The 17,936-nt window shown below is 42.0% G+C and overlaps 1 protein-coding gene across 4 annotated transcripts in view; it reads right to left on the minus strand.

Moving 5' to 3' along the window:
• SMIM43 (small integral membrane protein 43) overlaps positions 1 to 17,936 on the minus strand; it is a 54,385-nt gene that overhangs the window by 13,135 nt on the left and 23,314 nt on the right. For 2 of the 4 annotated variants that reach the window (XM_067036600.1, XM_067036601.1), the window contains exons 3-5: positions 6,485 to 6,682; positions 2,393 to 2,476; positions 243 to 502 (exon numbers count right to left, since the gene is read on the minus strand). In XM_067036600.1, coding sequence (XP_066892701.1) covers positions 243 to 418 — 176 coding nt within the window. In that variant the 5' untranslated portion in view covers positions 419 to 502; positions 2,393 to 2,476; positions 6,485 to 6,682. Of the gene's footprint in view, positions 1 to 242; positions 503 to 2,392; positions 2,477 to 6,484; positions 6,683 to 17,936 lie in introns of those variants that run through there. The other 2 variants (XM_067036602.1, XM_067036599.1) reach the window with 2 other exon arrangements.

Consider the following 17,936-nt stretch of genomic DNA (forward strand, 5'->3'; position numbering starts at 1 on the left):
AGCTATGAAAGAAATCCAGTTGAACTCTTGCTGTGTAACACATTACCCAAAAACTAAGTGGCTTAAAACAACATAAACATTGGTTATCTCTCAGTTTCTGTGGGTCAATACTTTGGGAGCACTTAGGTGGGTGATTTTGACTTGGGGTTTCTTATGAGGTTCAGTCAGATGTTAGCCAAGGTAGCTGTCATCTGAAAGCTTGTCTGGAGCTGGAGAATCCACTTCCAAGGTGGCTTACTTACATGGCTGGCAAGTAGTGCTGGTTGTTGGTGGGAGGCCTCAGTTCCTTCCAATGTGGGCTTCTCCACAGGGCTGCTTGGGTGTCTGCACAACCCTCTGCTGACTTCCCCCAGAGCACAAGAGCTAAGAGCACTTCCCCCAGTGATCCAAAAGAACAAGGCAGACGCTGCAGTGCCATTTATGGCTGGCTTCAGAAGTCATATGCCAACACTCTTGCAGTATCCTCTTGGTCACAAGTCCAGCCCTCTTCGATGTAGGGGTCCTAGGACATGAACACCAGGGGGTAAGGATCATTGGTGACCCTCTTGGGGTCTGGCTATCAAAGCTGCTAACACAATGGGTTATCATTGCCCACTCTATGAGCCTCCAACTTCATTTCATTCTCTATTTGTGAAGATACAGGAGAGGCCCCTGGACTGAATTTGGGGAATAAGGCCTGACATACACATCCCGGATTATTTAATGGGCTGCTTATAATAAATGGCTCTCCCAGTGATGGCAGGGGATTCAAAGAAGCAGGATGGTATGGAAAACGCTGTGAACTGGAAGTCTCAAGGACGCAATGCTAGTCTCAGCTCCACGAGTCAGTGGTCACTTCAGCTCTCTGACTCTCCGTCCCCTCACCTGTAACACACCTTGCTTACCTTTCCCTTGGATTTGTTGTGAGGATCAAAAATGAGTGGGATTTTGAGTAAGAATGTGTTTTCCTAAGTAAATGCCAGGCACTATTATTATTCTTTTACTGAGAGTCCCTAGTGTTATAGACTGCTGTGCAAAATTCCCAGGTCCTGGGCCTCTCCACCAAACATCCTACTGTGTAAGGAATCTCTCAGATCTCTCAATCTCTCTCTCAGTAACAATATTGATCCACCTCACGGGCAGTGGTATGCTGGAACCGGCTCAAAGGTTTTCTCAAAAATTTTGCAAGCCATTTGTTAAATACAGCTATGATTAAAAATTAAATCGTATAAACTTACACTTAAATTATGTTAACAAAAGGTAATAAATACTCAAAACTCGTCACTTCCTCATTGTCTCACCACATTTTACTATCACCTATGCACTTGAGATTACTTACATCCGTTGTAGCTGTACGGCTGAAATGTTATACAGTAGTATGTTACTGTGTATTTCCAACTGTGCTCAGATGTCATGTAGTATCATGAAATTGGCCACAGTAGGGGTATCTGCCCTGTGGAAATGTACAAGTGCTACAAATCAGGGCCAGAGAGCCAGTTGTTAAACACTTACCAGCATATCACTGCTCACAGAGTTACTGAGGAAAATTTGAAGTCTTATACAAGTAAAGCAGAGATCTGTGATTTTCCTGACTACCCAGAATCTACACACCTCCACTCTAGGCACCACATATTCCTACTGGTAGAATTTTCCATTGTATGTAATCTTGGCAAGAGGACAGATCCCAGTGACTGCTTTCCATTGCTACCTCCCGTTATGGAAACCAAGGGGGTCAGAGATATCTTCTACCCACTCCTGATACAGTGCAGGGAGGAGGTCAGGAAGAGCCATGCCAGATATGCACCCGCATATCCTTGATTCCAGGACTCTGCAGCTTGGGAGCAGACAGAACAGGAGAAAATGTTTGGAGGTCAGATGCATCTGGGAGGCAGAGGAGCTCCCAGGCCAGACCAGTCCCCGGAGTGATGGGGCGTCGCTCTTGCTGCTGCTTCCGTGGCATCCTTGACTCCTGCCCTTTTTCCAAACTGCCTCTTTTCTATTCTGTGAACTTCCCCTGGCTTTCCAGTAAATCTCCTTATTGCAGCAAAGCATGGTGGTTAACAAACAGCAGCTTGCAGATGAGAATACTGCCTGATAAAGAAAGCATGACTTACTTTGCATATGTTAAGCACTCGTAATCAACAAGGTGTTTGGTAGAAAAGGCATATGCCACTTGGCACATTGCCATACAGATATCCAAGCCATTCAAGGATGGACACTGAAGCACAGAGAGGTTAACGGACCTGCCCAAGACCACACAGCTAGCAAGTGGCAGCCTGCATTCTCAACCCTTATGATATATTACTTCACAGAGGAAAGTGCTCTTTTCTTATGCATGACTGTCAAAGTAATGACTTTTTTCTTTTCTTTTGAGCATCAAACTTGAAAGAAACAAATTTCAAGAGACACATACCTTCTACTTATGTGCATCTCGGCTCCTTCCTTTGAAACCTTGAAGGTCAAAGCTTCAAATGAGCCAGTGTATCCCTGCAGAATGCTGGGGAAAGAAGCCAAGAAATGAGGATTTTATGTCACCAAACTCAAATCCATTTCAGCCTGCCTAACCATAACTATTTAGATTATCCATTTATCTGAGCAGCTTAAATGGATTTATAGGGCTTCCCTGGTGGCACAGTGGTTGAGAGTCCGCCTGCCGATGCAGGGGACAAGGGTTCGTGCCCCGGTCCGGGAAGATCCCACATGCCGCGGAGCGGCTGGGCCCGTGAGCCACGGCCGCTGAGCCTGCGTGTCCGGAGCCTGTGCTCCGCAATGGGAGAGGCCACAGCAGTGAGAGGCTTGCGTGCCAAAAAAAAAAAAGGATTTATAAATATTAACTAATAAATCTTCATATTCACTCTAAATAGAATTTGTATTTAAAATAATATTGATGCCACAAAAATAATTTATTACATTTATTAGATGCTCCCAATGCTTTTTGCCTCTGGCCATTTTTATATATCTCATAAGATGGTCCTAATTTCAGTTTATATTATCACAAATGACTCCATAGGAATAAGACACCACCTTTCTCAGCCTAAATATGCATACTACATGGAAATCCATGTGAAGAAACTCCAAGAATTTTAAAAGCCAGAAAGGACACTCGCTGTAGATAAGTGTTACGGTTCCATTATCTCAAAAGAAAGCCGTGGTGCACACATCGGTAAGGTGGAGGGAGGCTGTGTCACTGGAGTCCTATACCACTGCCCACAGAGGGGACCCCACTTGTGCTTTCACTTAACACAGAAAGCCTCATCCACCACTCAGAGGCAGACTTCCCACTCCTCCGTCCCCTTCTCACGAGTCTCAGAACACCTGCTCCTTGCCCCGGCCTGTGGACATCCATGGTGCGTAGCAGGATAGGGCTCTCCTTCCCTTTGCCTGCTTTGTCCTCCCACCCTCACCTCTAAAAGGGAGGGGGGTCTTTTATCGTAACAAGCATCAAAGGCATCTATGGGAAGTGATTAATAGTAGCAATAGAAGAGGTTGTCCTGTGAGTGTGCTTCTCTAAAGAGCCCAGAGCCCCAAGAAGACACTCAGGAAGGGCTGTAAAAATCTGCCAAGATCCCAGGATGGAACCTACCTGTTGGGGGTACCTGCTAGTTGGAAGCAGCTTCCCCAACACAAGGTCAGGATAAGAGTAGGAGACTAGAGAAAAAGAGATTTTCATGTGCCTTCCTGAGGCTGATTCAATGATTTGGCTTGAAATGAATCCAAAAGAAATGAGAAAAAGATTTTGTACCATGCTCTGGCCTCAAAATGTGTTATTGACCATAATTAGTAACCCTGGGTCCTTAAGTAACTGTATACCTTTCCAGATACTGTGGACCACACAAATTGGGTTACAGGTTTCTGCTTAGATGGGATGTCGCTGAAAGTAACCATGCATGTGCTGGGGATGAGGTCCATACTCTATGGAAGTTTCCAGACCCTAAGAAGCTATGTTGTAGCTAGTCAGGGCTAGTCACTAGATCACTAGGCTAGTCCTAGTGATCCTGGCAACCCTTAATGGCGCCAAAATATCCATGTTCCTTTGACACCTTTTCTCCCTTGCTCCTGCTTCAAGTACAGATATAACACCATGTTCATTTCTAGGAGATACAAACTGGGCTTCCTTGGAATTGCCTCTGATTTATATATTTTATCACCCCCAAAACTCTCAAGATCAGAATTAGAAAATCTATGAGAATGTTCACTACTGTAGGAGAGAAAAGTGAGTTGTTCTACCTCAGGAAGTCATCTAAAGTTAATCAACAGTTATTGTAACATTCCAACAATAGGGTTTGCTCTCCACGTCTCACCTCTTTCCCCATTCCATCCCCAAAAGCCCCCTAACTTGGGCAGTTATGCAATGCTTACAAAGTGAGATATGCTTCAGGAAATAAGTAAAATGCATGTGATAAGCTGCTTAAATCTGCTGAAACATTTAGAAATACCAGTGAGTCAGAAAGAGGGAAGGAAGGAAGGATGGAAGGGAAGGAAGGAATCTATTTGAGGGGTATGTGGGAGATCATCCTATGTGAGTAGCCTTTGAAATCCAGAATTCGCCACTAAGAACAATTCTATGGAGACAACACAACCACCACCGTAATTCTAGACACTTTCCTTAGCTTCAAATGTCTTAAAACACAACAGAAGATACCCAACTCTGTCCAATATTAAAAAAGAAAAATGTTAAGTGACAGATGTGGTAATGGCCAAACACTGTTTCTTTAGACTCTGTCCAGTAAGTTAGCAGGAACATTGGAGAAAGTCGATGTGACTGGGGCTGACCCTACACTTGATCAATATTATGCTATGTAGCAAAATTAAAAAGTCTGATCATCACAGAGATCAATACATCCTTTGTTCAGCACAACTTTAATAATGACAGTGGTGAAACTTTCACCACTAACGGAACGTCTGCAAAGCTTCTGTGTCAGCTGATAATGATCAGAGCTGTGGGCTTGCAGAAGCACGGATACACGCATGAGGCTGAAACTGGACTGCCCCAAGAGAAAAAGGAATTCCAAAAAAGTAGAATTTTCTGTCACGCATGCTCCCTTAGTGAAATGACAACTTGTGAGCTCTAGTGACACAACTAAGACCTGCATTCCCAGATCTAGGGATCCAAGCTGTCCTCCACGCACACGCAGACACCGTAGTTCAGACTGGCAATGAACAGACTTGGGTCCCAGTTCAGTATACTTGACCCTATACTATACTGTACAGTGCTGTACTTCCAGTCCAATGGACCTGGACACATATCTTGGCTTCGTTTCTTGCTAGCTGGGGGACCTTGGACACCACTGGTTGCCTACCAAGCACCTCATCCCTCTTTCTTCCTTGTCAATAGAATCCTGATTCTAGTCAGGTATCTGCCTCTTTCCCATGTACCCCATTCAACTTAAGAGGAAACTCTTTGGGGGAAGTGGGTCCCTGTTGATCTAAAAGGCATTTAGAGAATATGACACATTTTTTTTGTACAGGAGGGGGCATATGATCTAAATTGACATAATCTAATTGAAGAAGTGGATTATTAGTCAGTGTCCAAAAAAGAAAAGAGAACCACTGTATGTATTTAAAATAGGGAAATTTAATACCGGGAATTGGTTACAAGGCTATGGAATGGGTAGGAGGAGGAAAAGGAGAAGGTAAAGTAGCACAAGATTATAGCTCCATGGGCTAGAGGAGCAAAAGGGAAAGTAGAATTACACAGAGCACATGATCACTGCTGCCCAGAGCCAGGGATCACTGTTGCCATAATTTACATCCAAGACTTCTGGAAATTGCAAGCCTTTAACAGACTCCAGAATTCCAAAATATTGTATCAGACAGATTCTGATAGTACAGCTGTTGTCTAGGTGGGGAGACAGATTCCTACTGCTTTCTAACCCACCACCTTCCCAGAATCCTTCTCTTTTTATTTTTAATTGTGGTGAAAGACAAGAGTTATTACCATCTTAACCATTTAAGTGCACAGTCAGTGATATTAAATACATTCATAACGGTGTGCAACCATCTCCACCATCAATCTCTGGAACTTTTTCATCTTGCAAAATTAAAACTCTGTACCCATTAAAAAGTAACTCCCCATTTCCCTTTCCCCACAGCTCCTGGCAACCACCATTCTACTTTCTGACTCTCTGAAATTGACTACTCTAGGTAACTTACATAAGTGAAATCATACAGTATTTGTCCTTTTGTGACTGGCTTATTTCACTTACATAATTTCCTCAAGGTTCATCCCTACTATAACATGTGTCAGAATTTCCTTTCTTTGTAAACCTGAATAGTATTCTGTAATGGTTAATTTCATGTATTAACTTTACCAGGCCACAGGGTGTCCAGACGCTTGGTCAAACATTATTCTGGGTGTATCTGTGAAGATGTTTCCGATGAGATTAACATTTGAATCAGTACACTGAGAAAAGCAGGTTGTTCTCCCTCGTGTGGGTGGGACCAATCCAATCAGCTGGAGGACTGAAAAAAGGCTGACCCTCCCACAAATAAGAGGCCGGAATACCTTCAAGCTGGGGACATTGGGTGTTTTTCCCTGCCTTCAGACTTGAACTGAAACTGGGTCTTCTTTGCCCTTGAGCTGCTGCTTTTCAAACTGGAACTACACCTTCAGCTCTTCTGGGTTTCCAGCTCACTGACTGCCGACATTGGAACTTCTCAGCCACCATAATTACATGAGTCAATTCATTATAACAAATCACATCTATCAAAAAAAATCGTATGGATAAAGATGAATGGATAAAGAAGATGTGGCACATATATACAATGGAATATTACTCAGCCATAAAAGGAAACGAAACTGAGTTATTTGTAGTGAGGTGGACGGACCTGGAGTCTGTCATACAGAGTGAAGTAAGTCAGAAGGAGAAAAACAAATACCGTATGCTAACACATATATATGGAATCTAAGAAAAAAAATGTCATGAAGAGCCTAGGGTTAAGGTGGGAATAAAACAAAGACCTACTAGAGCATGGCCTTGAGGATATGGGGAGGGGGAAGGGTAAGCTGTGACGAAGTGAGAGAGTGGCATGGACATATATACACTACCAAACGTAGGGTGGATAGCTAGTGGGAAGCAGCCGCATAGCACAGGGAGATCAGCTCGGTGCTTTGTGACCACCTAGAGGGGTGGGAGGGAGGGAGATGCAAGAGGGAAGAGATATGGGGACATATGTATATGTATAGCTGAATCACTTTGTTATAAAGCAGAAACTAACATACCATTGTAAAGCAATTATACTCCAATAAAGATGTTGAAAAAATCGTATCTATCTCTATATCTAGCTCAAAGTCCTATTTGTTCTGTTTGTCTGGAGGTCCTTGACTAATACATATGCCATTCTATGTATATACCACTCTTATAAATCTGCTTTGAGTAAAAAAAAGAGCTATACCATTTGATCTAAAACATTTAAATAGTCTACTTTGACTATAGGTTATAGGAAGGCCTATACATATGCCTCCTGAAGAACTTTTTAGCCAACCCAATATTTCCCGAGGAGTTTAAATATTTTTAATGCACCAAGTCACACTGCCATTTAGTATATGTGAAAAATATTTCTCCTCAGGGTTTTCTATATTTAGAGAGGCCAATTCCACAGTGCTTAAGGTATAGGCCTGTTATTATTGCCTCTGTGATATGTCATATTAGCAGGCCCATTGTCATAAATAAAGGTTGGAATCTACAACAGAAACTCTTGGTGAGAGACCAATGCCCCCACTAGGAAATATACCTGGATATCCCTTCTGTAACCATCACCATAAACCAGCCAACAAATGACTGCTTAACCAAGCCTCCCTCTGGCTTTTGCATCAGCTGTGAATCAATCCGAGGAATCTTCTAACCCTCCCCCTGGAAATCGTTACTTCAGACTGGAGGCTGCTGGCTTGGGACAGGCAAAGCCTCTGTACCGCTTCACTCATACATGCTTTCTTTTAACTTCAGGGATCTGAGTACCTAAACACCAAGATGATTGGCATCCTGGAGACAGCAACAATTAAAGCACCTTTTCAAGAATTCAGAAGTTAAGGATTATAACTTCAGCAATAAAGACATCGCCCTATCATTCTCTATGACCTGCGAAACACTGTAAGAAGAGAATGTTCAGGGTGTGTGTGAATCTGGTGATACTGGAATATTAATACGTCACGAGGGTTTCTTCTGCTCTGTTGCAGATACCATTGGTTGAGCTAAGTGATGCGATTACCCCCATTACCCAATAATGAAAACGAAGATTTGTGACATCTGAAGAAAATGCGTATCCCTGTCAGCTGTTGCACACCTGGCTCTTCTGTGTGCCCTTCCTAATCATGATCTCTTCATGTGGTGTATGGCTGAGCTGGTGGGCTCTGATTGTCACTAGACACCACCAAGAATTTCGCTTCTCCACCCACCCCAGCTGGTGGTTGAGCTGTTGCTCACCTATGAGAAGAGACGAATACACAACTCATTACACAAAACTCAGCACCTGCTACCAACATATTTTTTGGTTCTTCATATTTTCTTCTATCTTGTGTATTTCGCTGGATGAAAAATAAAGTCTGTTTCAAGAAGAAAACAGCCTTTTATCGGTTTCATTGTTTTGCTGATGCCTTAGTCATACTTGCCAGTATGATTTTTCCTCCTCCTTTTCCACATTTCTTCAGCTTTTCTGTTGTTGTGGAAAGAACACTGGTGGGAAACAAAAGGCCTGGGTTCTAACCACCCCATGCTAGCATAGCCATGTAACATTGGGCATGCCTTTCACTTCTCTATGCTTCTGCTTCCTAAATTAGGAGATTGAACGTAATTATCTCCATGTCCCTTCTGGCTGCAAAATTCAAATGACTTATCATTTTTACTGCCCAAACCAGGGAGTGGTAGAGGAGGGAGATTATCTGGGTGAATTGCTCCCAGCTGCCACGATGATGGGGTAGGCTTGGAACCCAGAGCGCCTTCTTTCAGGAAAGCAGTCTCCTCTGGGAAGGGGCCTCTGACACGTTAACAGAAGGGGTTAGTGAACCACTGCTCACCCCCCACCGTGACATTTTTCCTTTTAACCTTAAGGAAGCAGGGTTTTTCACATGTAACCGGCATATCAGTGGCTTCCGAAAGCAACCCCTTTTTCACTATGTGCAAATCATGAAGCAGGACTCAGTACAACATGGATTCCTTCAAAAGAGAAAATCACGCTACAGAGCATCACTGAACAACACAGAACTTACTGAAGGAAGAATTTAGACCACAGAGCTAACAAATACGCACTGGACATTTCTGTTGCTCCCAAAGGCCTGGCTGGCTGTTGCGGCAACTTCAACTGTGCCTTCCTTTTAACTCTTTCTTCCCTAAAGTCATCAGTTTCCCTCCTTTGCTTTCTTTGTTAGTTAGGAACCCTGCGCACCGACCTGAGCTAACTTCTACCCGTAGGTTCATCAGATTCTCTTCTAAATGAAATTTCTGCCCACAGGAATTCTCCTATCAGTTGCCAAGAAGATATTTTCCCCTGAGTATTATACATAACTCTTTTTTTTTTAGGTTATTTAGATTTATTAAGTATTTGTTCACACTTTCTTTACATCAGAATATTATTAAGAGTTTTTTTTTACATTTTCAATTGAAAATGCAAAAAAGCCCAAAATTAAGATTCATCATATTTGTTTAATTTTTATCACTAGCAATTTGATTATTAGCAATTGTCCATTCCTGGATCTTCTCTCTTTAATTTTTTTTTATTGGAGTTATAATTGCTTTACAATGTTGTGTTAGTTTCTGCTGTATAACAGGGTGAATTGGCTATATGTATACATATATCCCCATATCCCCTCCCTCTTGAGTCTCCCTCCCACCCTCCCTATCCCACCCCTCTAGGTGGTCACAGAGCACCGAGCTGATCTCCCTGTGCTATGCGGCAGCTTCCCACTAGCCATCTATTTTACACATGGTAGTGTATATATGTCAGTGCTACTCTCTCAGTTCGTCCCATCCTCCCCTTCCCCCACCCTGTGTCCACAAGACCGTTCTCTACATCTGCGTCTCTTTTCCTGCTCTACAAATAGATTCATCAGTATCATTTTTCTCAGCCATAAAAAGGAATGAAATTGGGTCATTTGTAGTGATGTGGGTGAACCTAGACTCTGTTATACAGAGTGAAGTAAGTCAGAAGGAGGAAAACAAATATTGTATATTAACGCATATATATATGGAATCTAGAAAAATGGTACACATAACTCTTCAACCTCTCTGATCAAGCCCAAATCATTTTCAAATAAGAAAGAATGTGAGGGAAAGACTAGTGTGTTAAGAAGACCTCCCAGGTAGGCTGCTGAGGGCAGAACTTCATGCCAGTGCAATTGCAGGCACTGTTTTTTATTCTCTTTTAGATTAGAGTGAGTAAAACTCCATTGTACAGGCTTAAAAATGAAGCTTTCTAAATCCCCAGCACCCTAAGAAAAAGACTTGATTAGTTTTTATCTAATTCTGAACAAAAATTGAGCTCATCTTAAAGATCATGTAGTACTAAAAAGTATTGAGTGTTTTTGTTATCAAGCAGTTGACAGTCCATTATTTTTTGTTTGTTTGTTTGGTTGGTTTTTTTGTGTTTTTTTTTTTTTTTTTTTGCGGATAGCGGGCCTCTCACTGTTGTGGCCTCTCCCGTTGCGGAGCACAGGTTCCGGACGCGCAGGCTCAGCGGCCATGGCTCACGGGCTTAGTTGCTCCGCGGCATGTAGGATCTTCCCGGACCAGGGCACGAACCCGTGTCTCCTGCATCGGCAGGCAGATTCTCAACCACTGCGCCACCAGGGAAGCAACAGTCCATTATTTTATATTGTCTTTAATATCACCATAATCATTTTATGACAGTATTATAAAGCTAGTATATTTGGTGTACTATTCGGTATTCCTGCTTTTCTAGTGAGGTTTACTCTGCCACGGAAATAATGGGACAACATTTGCTCTCAACGTCAGCACAAGCAGCATATTAATTTAAAGGACAATTGTTTGCCCGTCAAACTACTGATGATCATGTTTGTAAAACATTTCATGCATAATGGCAGTGTGTTTCTAAAACTAGTCCACACACTGTGATTTTTTTTTTTAAACACCATGAAATTAAATTGTGAAATAAGTCTTGCAAAGATGTCAAAATTTCACTCTCCAGCTACTGGAATATATAAGGGATAAAATAATCCTGTGTTTTGTAGGTGAACTATCGAATGAAAAACACTCTTTTTCCAAAGCTTTTCTAAAGGAAAGTAAATGCACAAACTGTTTAAACTTATTGCTGTAGATACAACTTTGTCAAAATGTAACACTAATCTGTATTTCTAGCATGTTTTAAAAGCACATAGAATTGAGCATTGCTTCATTGTAGAGTACGGTGATTAAGTCCCTGGGTTCTACAGCCAGGCTGCTTGAATTAAGAAGTCTTCGCTTCCCTGACCAGCATGTGACCTCAGCTCTGTGACTTAATTGACTCATCTGTAAAATGGAGTTATAAAACGATATCCTCAAAGTTGGGCTGTGGTGAAAATTAAATGTATTAATACATATAAAGAGCTTAGAACATTGCCCGAACATGGTAAGTGCCCAATAAAAGTTAACTCTCATTCTCATTGTTATTTCACAAGTCAGGATGCTAACACCACAATGACAGTGCCAATCTGTGACAACATAAACCAGCTGTAGAATTCATTGCCTTCCTCACTAATCACACCTACCACTCTCCAGATCATGTTTCTGCTACTACATTTATAGTTTTTTTCTTTTTTTTTTTTGCTATGTACAGTGCTTCTTACTTTTTTACTTTTTTTGAATTTTATTTTATTTATTTTTTTATTTAGCAGGTTCTTATTAGTTATCCATTTTATACATATTAGTGTATACATGTCAATCCTGATCTCCCAGTTCATCCCACCACCACCAGCCCCCCGCCACTTTCCCCCCTTGGTGTCCATACGTTTGTTCTCTACATCTGTGTCTCTATTTCTGCCCTGCAAACTGGTTCATCTGTACCATTTTTCTAGGTATAGTTTTTTTTCTAATGTTTAAATTTTTGATACATCTAGAATTTAATTTTTGGTGAGGTGTGATTCTACCCTTATTTTTTTCCATATGACCACCCTGTTTTCCCCAAACCATTTGTTCAATGAATAACCCATTTTTCCTACTACATTTCTGTATCTATTCACTCTCCTACAGCCTTAGACCAAATCTTCAAACTAGGTTTCAGTTATGCCTGAGGGTACATGAAGACTTTCTAAAGGGCACATGAGCATGGTTAGTTTTATGGTTGTGTACAGATCTTCAACTTCCATGTACTTTTTCCTAAAATCATTTGCCTATGAAGATGCCAGTCACCAAGGGTCTCTCTCTTTCTCTCCCTCTATTTTTAAAAAATAGACTATTTTTTAGAGCAGTTTCAGATACACAGAAAAAATGAGTAGAAAGTACTGTTCCATACACACTCTGCCTCTACACACATGCAGCCTGCCCCGCTATCAACATCCTCCACAAGAGTGCTACCTTTGTTTTTTGTTTGTTTGGTTTTATATTTATTTATTTATTTGGTTGTGCCGGGTCTTAGCTGTGGCAGGCAGGCTCCTTAGTTGTGGCACGTGAACTCTTGGTTGCAACATGTGGGATCTAGTTCCCTGACCAGGGATCGAACCCGGGCCCCCTGCATTGGGAGCACGGAGTCTTATCCACTGTGCCACCAGGGAAGTCCCAGAGTGCTACCTTTGTTACAACTGATGAATCTGCAGTGACATATTATCACCCAAAGTCCATAGTTTACATTAGAGTTCACTCTTGGTGGTATACATGCTATGGATTTTGACCAAAGTATAATGACATGTATCCACCATTATAATATCATACAGAATAGTTTCACTGCCCTAAAAATCCTCTGTGCTCTGCCTGTCTATTCCTCTCTCTCCCACTTATTCCTTGGCAACCACTGATCTTTTTACTGTCTCCACAGTTTTGCCTTCTCCAGAATGTCATATAGTTGGAATCATACAGCATGTAGCCTTTTCAAATGGGCTTCTTTCACTTATCAATATGTCAAGGGTCTCTTCTCATATTCTTTCCAAATTTCCTCCCATTGTAGCAAGAAAATCATATCTCTTACCTAGTCTTCATCTTAATACTGTACTTTGCCACATGAATAATCCTCTAAACAACTCCTTTAATCAAGGCACCATAACATATCCTCCCCCATCCATCTCATTAAGAGATACATTTCCAATAAATTTTACTTTTTAGGTGACAAGAAACATAACCCTTGTCTGCTGAAAGGCTTCAGCGGCTCTGTCTCCCTGCCACATCAGGCAGCCTAGCAACGGGCCAGCTCAAAAATATGGCGAGGCAGCTTCTTGCTGATATCAGCCTCACTAAGCTCCAACTACTACTATTTTCTAAGAAAGTCAACCCACCTCTAGGAAGCCACTGTTGTTACAGTGGCTCTTCTTACGAATGCTTCCTGTCTCTTCTCAATGCCCTAGATTTACATAAGTGAGCTCCTAGGCGTAGCCACCTGGCACCGTGGGATGAGAACTTGGGAAATCCTGTGCGCTTGCTCTTCTGATGACTCTTAGATGTAAGACTTTCCATTAAGTCTTGCCTTATGCCCTCTCTGGGTACTGTTTGGGGGTATTAGCGCCAACCAGTAGTCATATAATAATTGTTTATCAGAATTCATAATTTATGATGTTCTAATCAAATGCATATTACTGGCATTTATAATAAGTCAACCCCAAAGAAATTGTTTTACACATATGTTCGTAGGATATATAGTCAAGGTGAAGAAGCAAGACAAGAATGCCAATAAAAGATGTTCGACATAAAAGCGTATTACATTAGGATAAACATCTATGGGAGAAGTGGAATAGAAATGGTAGTTGGAGAAAAAGAGACAACATGAAATTTCTGACAGAGGAGCTTGTTTATTAGTGTTTTAAATGGATGGCAATGGGTTCAAATCACTGTGGTACTTTTATTTCCACTGAAGAGTGATAGCTTTATTTTAAAATATAGATATTTGCAGCATGCCAGAAACAACATCCTTCACTACTACTTAAATTTATAATGAAAAATTTTAATATCAATTTAAAATGTTTTAGGGGAATAGAGTTTTTCAAGAAGCTTTTAGGGGGACTGTAATCAAAAATATCCTAAAAAGAATCCTAGGGCTTCCCTGGTGGCGCAGTGGTTGAGAGTCCGCCTGCCGATGCAGGCGACATGGGTTCGTGCCCCGGTCCGGGAGGATCCCACATGCCACGGAGCGGCTGGGCCCATGAGCCATGGCCCCTGAGCCTGCGCGTCCGGAGCCTGTGCTCCACAACGGCAGAGGCCACAACAGTGAGAGACCCGCGTACCGCAAAAAAAAAAAAGAATCCTAGACTGCTTATTTTCTTACATCCCGATGCCTTCCTCCTCCATCCTCACACTCAGTTGGAATTATTCAGGCGCTTCGAGGCGTGTGCATGTGTGTTTAGGGGTGCCAGGTACAAAGGTTCTGTAGTTTGAGCCCAACTATTGTAAGAGTTGCTCAGTAAATGTTTCTTGAGATCAACTGAATTGAAAATAAGATATTAATAATTTAAAACACAGGCACAATAGGATACAAAGATAAGACTCTTTCTCTGTCTCTGCTTTCATACATTTGCTGTGATAGTGGATTGATTACAGGTGGTCTGCACTCCAGAGCACATAGTCCTTGGCTTTATCCTGCCAAATATTTTTTTTCTAATCAGCAACTTGTATGAAGGCTTAGAACCTTGCTGTTTGGAGCGTCTTCTGTGGATCAGCAGTGTTGGCATCACCTGGAAGCTTTTTAGAAATTAAGACACCCAGGCCTGACTCCAGGCTTTTGAATCAGAAGCAGCAGTTTAACAATATCACCAGGTGATTCCTATGCACATTAAAGTTTGAGAAGCATTAGATTGGCAGCCCCCAGTCATGTAGTTAACTCATGGGTGACAGCCACACCTAGTGAGGTTCCAGTTCTAGAGGTACCTAAATGTGTTCTTGGCTGTTCCATGACTACCAGCATCATTAACCATACTAATGATCTACACCGATAACTCAGTTAACAGGGCACCTCTGCATACATTATCTAATTTGATCGCAACTACATTCTTCAATTTAGAACAAAGTACTTTCTTCAGAGTGCACAAATTTAATTCCAACAATGTGAAGAGACAAGTGGAGTTTCCTGAATTGTTTTCAAAGATGAACACACTCTTAAGTCCAGAGAGTCATCTGGAATTATTTTCAAATTTAATAATGTCAATACTCTTCACTCAAATATTTTTTGTTGTTATATTCCAGAATACTTTAGGAAAAAACATAATAAAGTAGTGATTTAGAGTGGGTTGGTTTTACTATTATATCGTAAAAATCCAGGTCTGGTAAGCTGGGACGAAGTCAGAGTGGCGTGGACATACATACACTACCAAATGTAAAACAGATAGCTAGTGGGAAGCAGCCGCATAGCACAGGGAGGTCAGCTCGGTGCTCTGTGACCACCTAGAGGGGTGGGATAGGGAGGGTGGGAGGGAAACACAAGAGGGAGGAGATATGGGGATAGATGTATATGTATAGCTGATTCACTTTGTTATACAGCAGAAACTAATACACCATTGTAAAGCAATTATACTCCAATAAAGATGTTAAAAAAAAATCTAGGTCTGGAAAGCATGTTAATAAAACTATGTTGAGAGAGGTCAAACAGCTTGTCCAAGAGAGATTCACAATCAAAAACACCTAAGAGGCATCTAATAAATCAACAAAAGGATTTTAAAGGTCTAATTGCACACGTACTGTCTCAGGTACTAAGTGAAGAAATAAAAACACTTGGTATTAACACTATATATCTGTATCATCCACACTTCAACCCTTATGCATTAGATAGAATACCAAATCATAAAACACTCACCACCACCTTTAAGGAATTTTTATTTTCTGCATAAGAAGAGACTAAATTCAGAGATTAAAAATAGTAGAAAACAATCACAGGGCAGAATATGGAAAAGAGCTTTATAATTTAATATTGTATGTATCAAAGTGATATAAACAAGCAGACTGAGGTGGGATTAGTAAGATAAAATGGTGGTCACCATTTATTTCAAGGTTTTCTAGTTGATTTCTTTTGGACCCATTGCTTGTTTTTAGGCGGCCGAGAAAGAAGGTCTGCAGATGGGTGGGGTGAACAAAAAGGTCGAAGGAACCAAACATGCACCAGGGGGTGGTGGGAAGTGTGCCGTGGGGAAGACGCCTGCAGGGCCAGGAGGCAGTTCTACCTGGAGGGTCAACATCTGTATTAAGTGCAGCACAGATAAGAAATCAACAGACCAAATGCTAATATTCCATTCCTCCTACCAGCAGGTCACTCACTCATATTTAGACATGTTATTTTCAAGGGATTATATCTGGTAAATTGGACTCCTTAGTCTGCTTTGGCAAGCCTGGTGGATTCCTGGGGTTCTAACATTGTGTCTCCTTGTGACGCAAGAAGCTCTCTTCTGGGCCAGAAGTCACAAAAGAGCCTTGCAGTTCTAATGGGCGACTTCTTGTGCCAAGACTGCCCTGTCATAGACATGCTAGGAGCCCTGTACATGTCTCTAAACCTCTTGGGTGGAGTCAGAGTGAGCCCATGAACAAAGCCCATCTTGGCTTCATTGGAAGCTCATCACTGAGTATCAGGTCCTCACACACAACAACCTTACCTTATGTATGTAACTCACTTAACACAGATTGTGACCCCTCACCTCCCCACAGACACACATAAAATAGCCACTAACGTGCCACATCTCTGAGGGCATCTTCTCCATTGCTTAGTTCCCACCCCTCCTTGGAAACTGGCTTGTGTTCTTCCCTCTGTGTTCTAACCACCCACCCACAGTCCTCTCGGCAGCTCGCAAGGACCTAGCACTCTTGATGTAACTACCGACGGCACTCTGCTTTACCAGCTCGAGTTCTGACACCATGCTCTGCTGCCAAGGGCCCTGCCTCCCTCCAGCTGTTCCCCTATTTTTTCCTCAGCAGTGTGACGCCCACAGGAAGGAGTGGGGGAGAACTCAACCCGCAGCATCCCTGCTTCTATTCCTGGGCTCTGCTGAAACCTCTTAAGCACCCGACACAACTATGAGTTACCGAGCATAGGGCTTTTACAGAGATTGGGCTAATGAAATGAGCAGAGTTTGCTTTGTACTTTGGGACGGAATGAACCTTGTTAATTGGTGTCACGAGTCTTGAGCCAAAATAGACATTATAGCCTGAGGGGCGTGGTCACGGTGTGGAGCCACCTACTTCCGGTCCACAGGACTGCTTTTTAAGAGTTCAGGTGCTTCCCTGTCCTGGCTGTTGTAAATAGAGCTGCAACGAACATTTTGGTATAAGACTCCATCATACAGAGTGAAGTAAGTCAGAAAGAGAAAAACAAATACTGTATGCTAACACATATATATGGAATCTAAAAAAACCAAAAAAATGGTCATGAAGAACCTAGGGGTAGGATGGGAATAAAGACACAGACCTACTAGAGAATGCACTTGAGGACATGGGGAGGGGGAAGGGTAAGCTGGGACAAAGTGAGAGAGTGGCATGGACATAGATACACTACCAAACATTAAATAGATAGCTAGTGGGAAGCAGGCGCATAGCACAGGGAGATCAGCTAGGTGGTTTGTGACCACCTAGAGGGGTGGGATAGGGAGGGTGGGAGGGAGGGAGACAAGAGATATGGGGACATATGTATATGTATAACTGATTCACTTTGTTGTAAAGCAGAAACTAACACACCATTGTAAAGCAATTATACTCCAATAAAGATGTTAAAAAATAATAATAAAAAAATAAAGAAATTTTAGAAAAAAAAAAAAAAGAGTTCAGATGGATGTGAGCTAGATACTGGAGCCTGCCCAGGCATAAGTTGCTACTCAGACCTTGTACTTGTCCCTGACTTTTATCTATGGC

The sequence above is a fragment of the Kogia breviceps genome, chromosome 6 (assembly GCF_026419965.1).
Source record: "Kogia breviceps isolate mKogBre1 chromosome 6, mKogBre1 haplotype 1, whole genome shotgun sequence".
NCBI lineage: Eukaryota > Metazoa > Chordata > Mammalia > Artiodactyla > Physeteridae > Kogia > Kogia breviceps.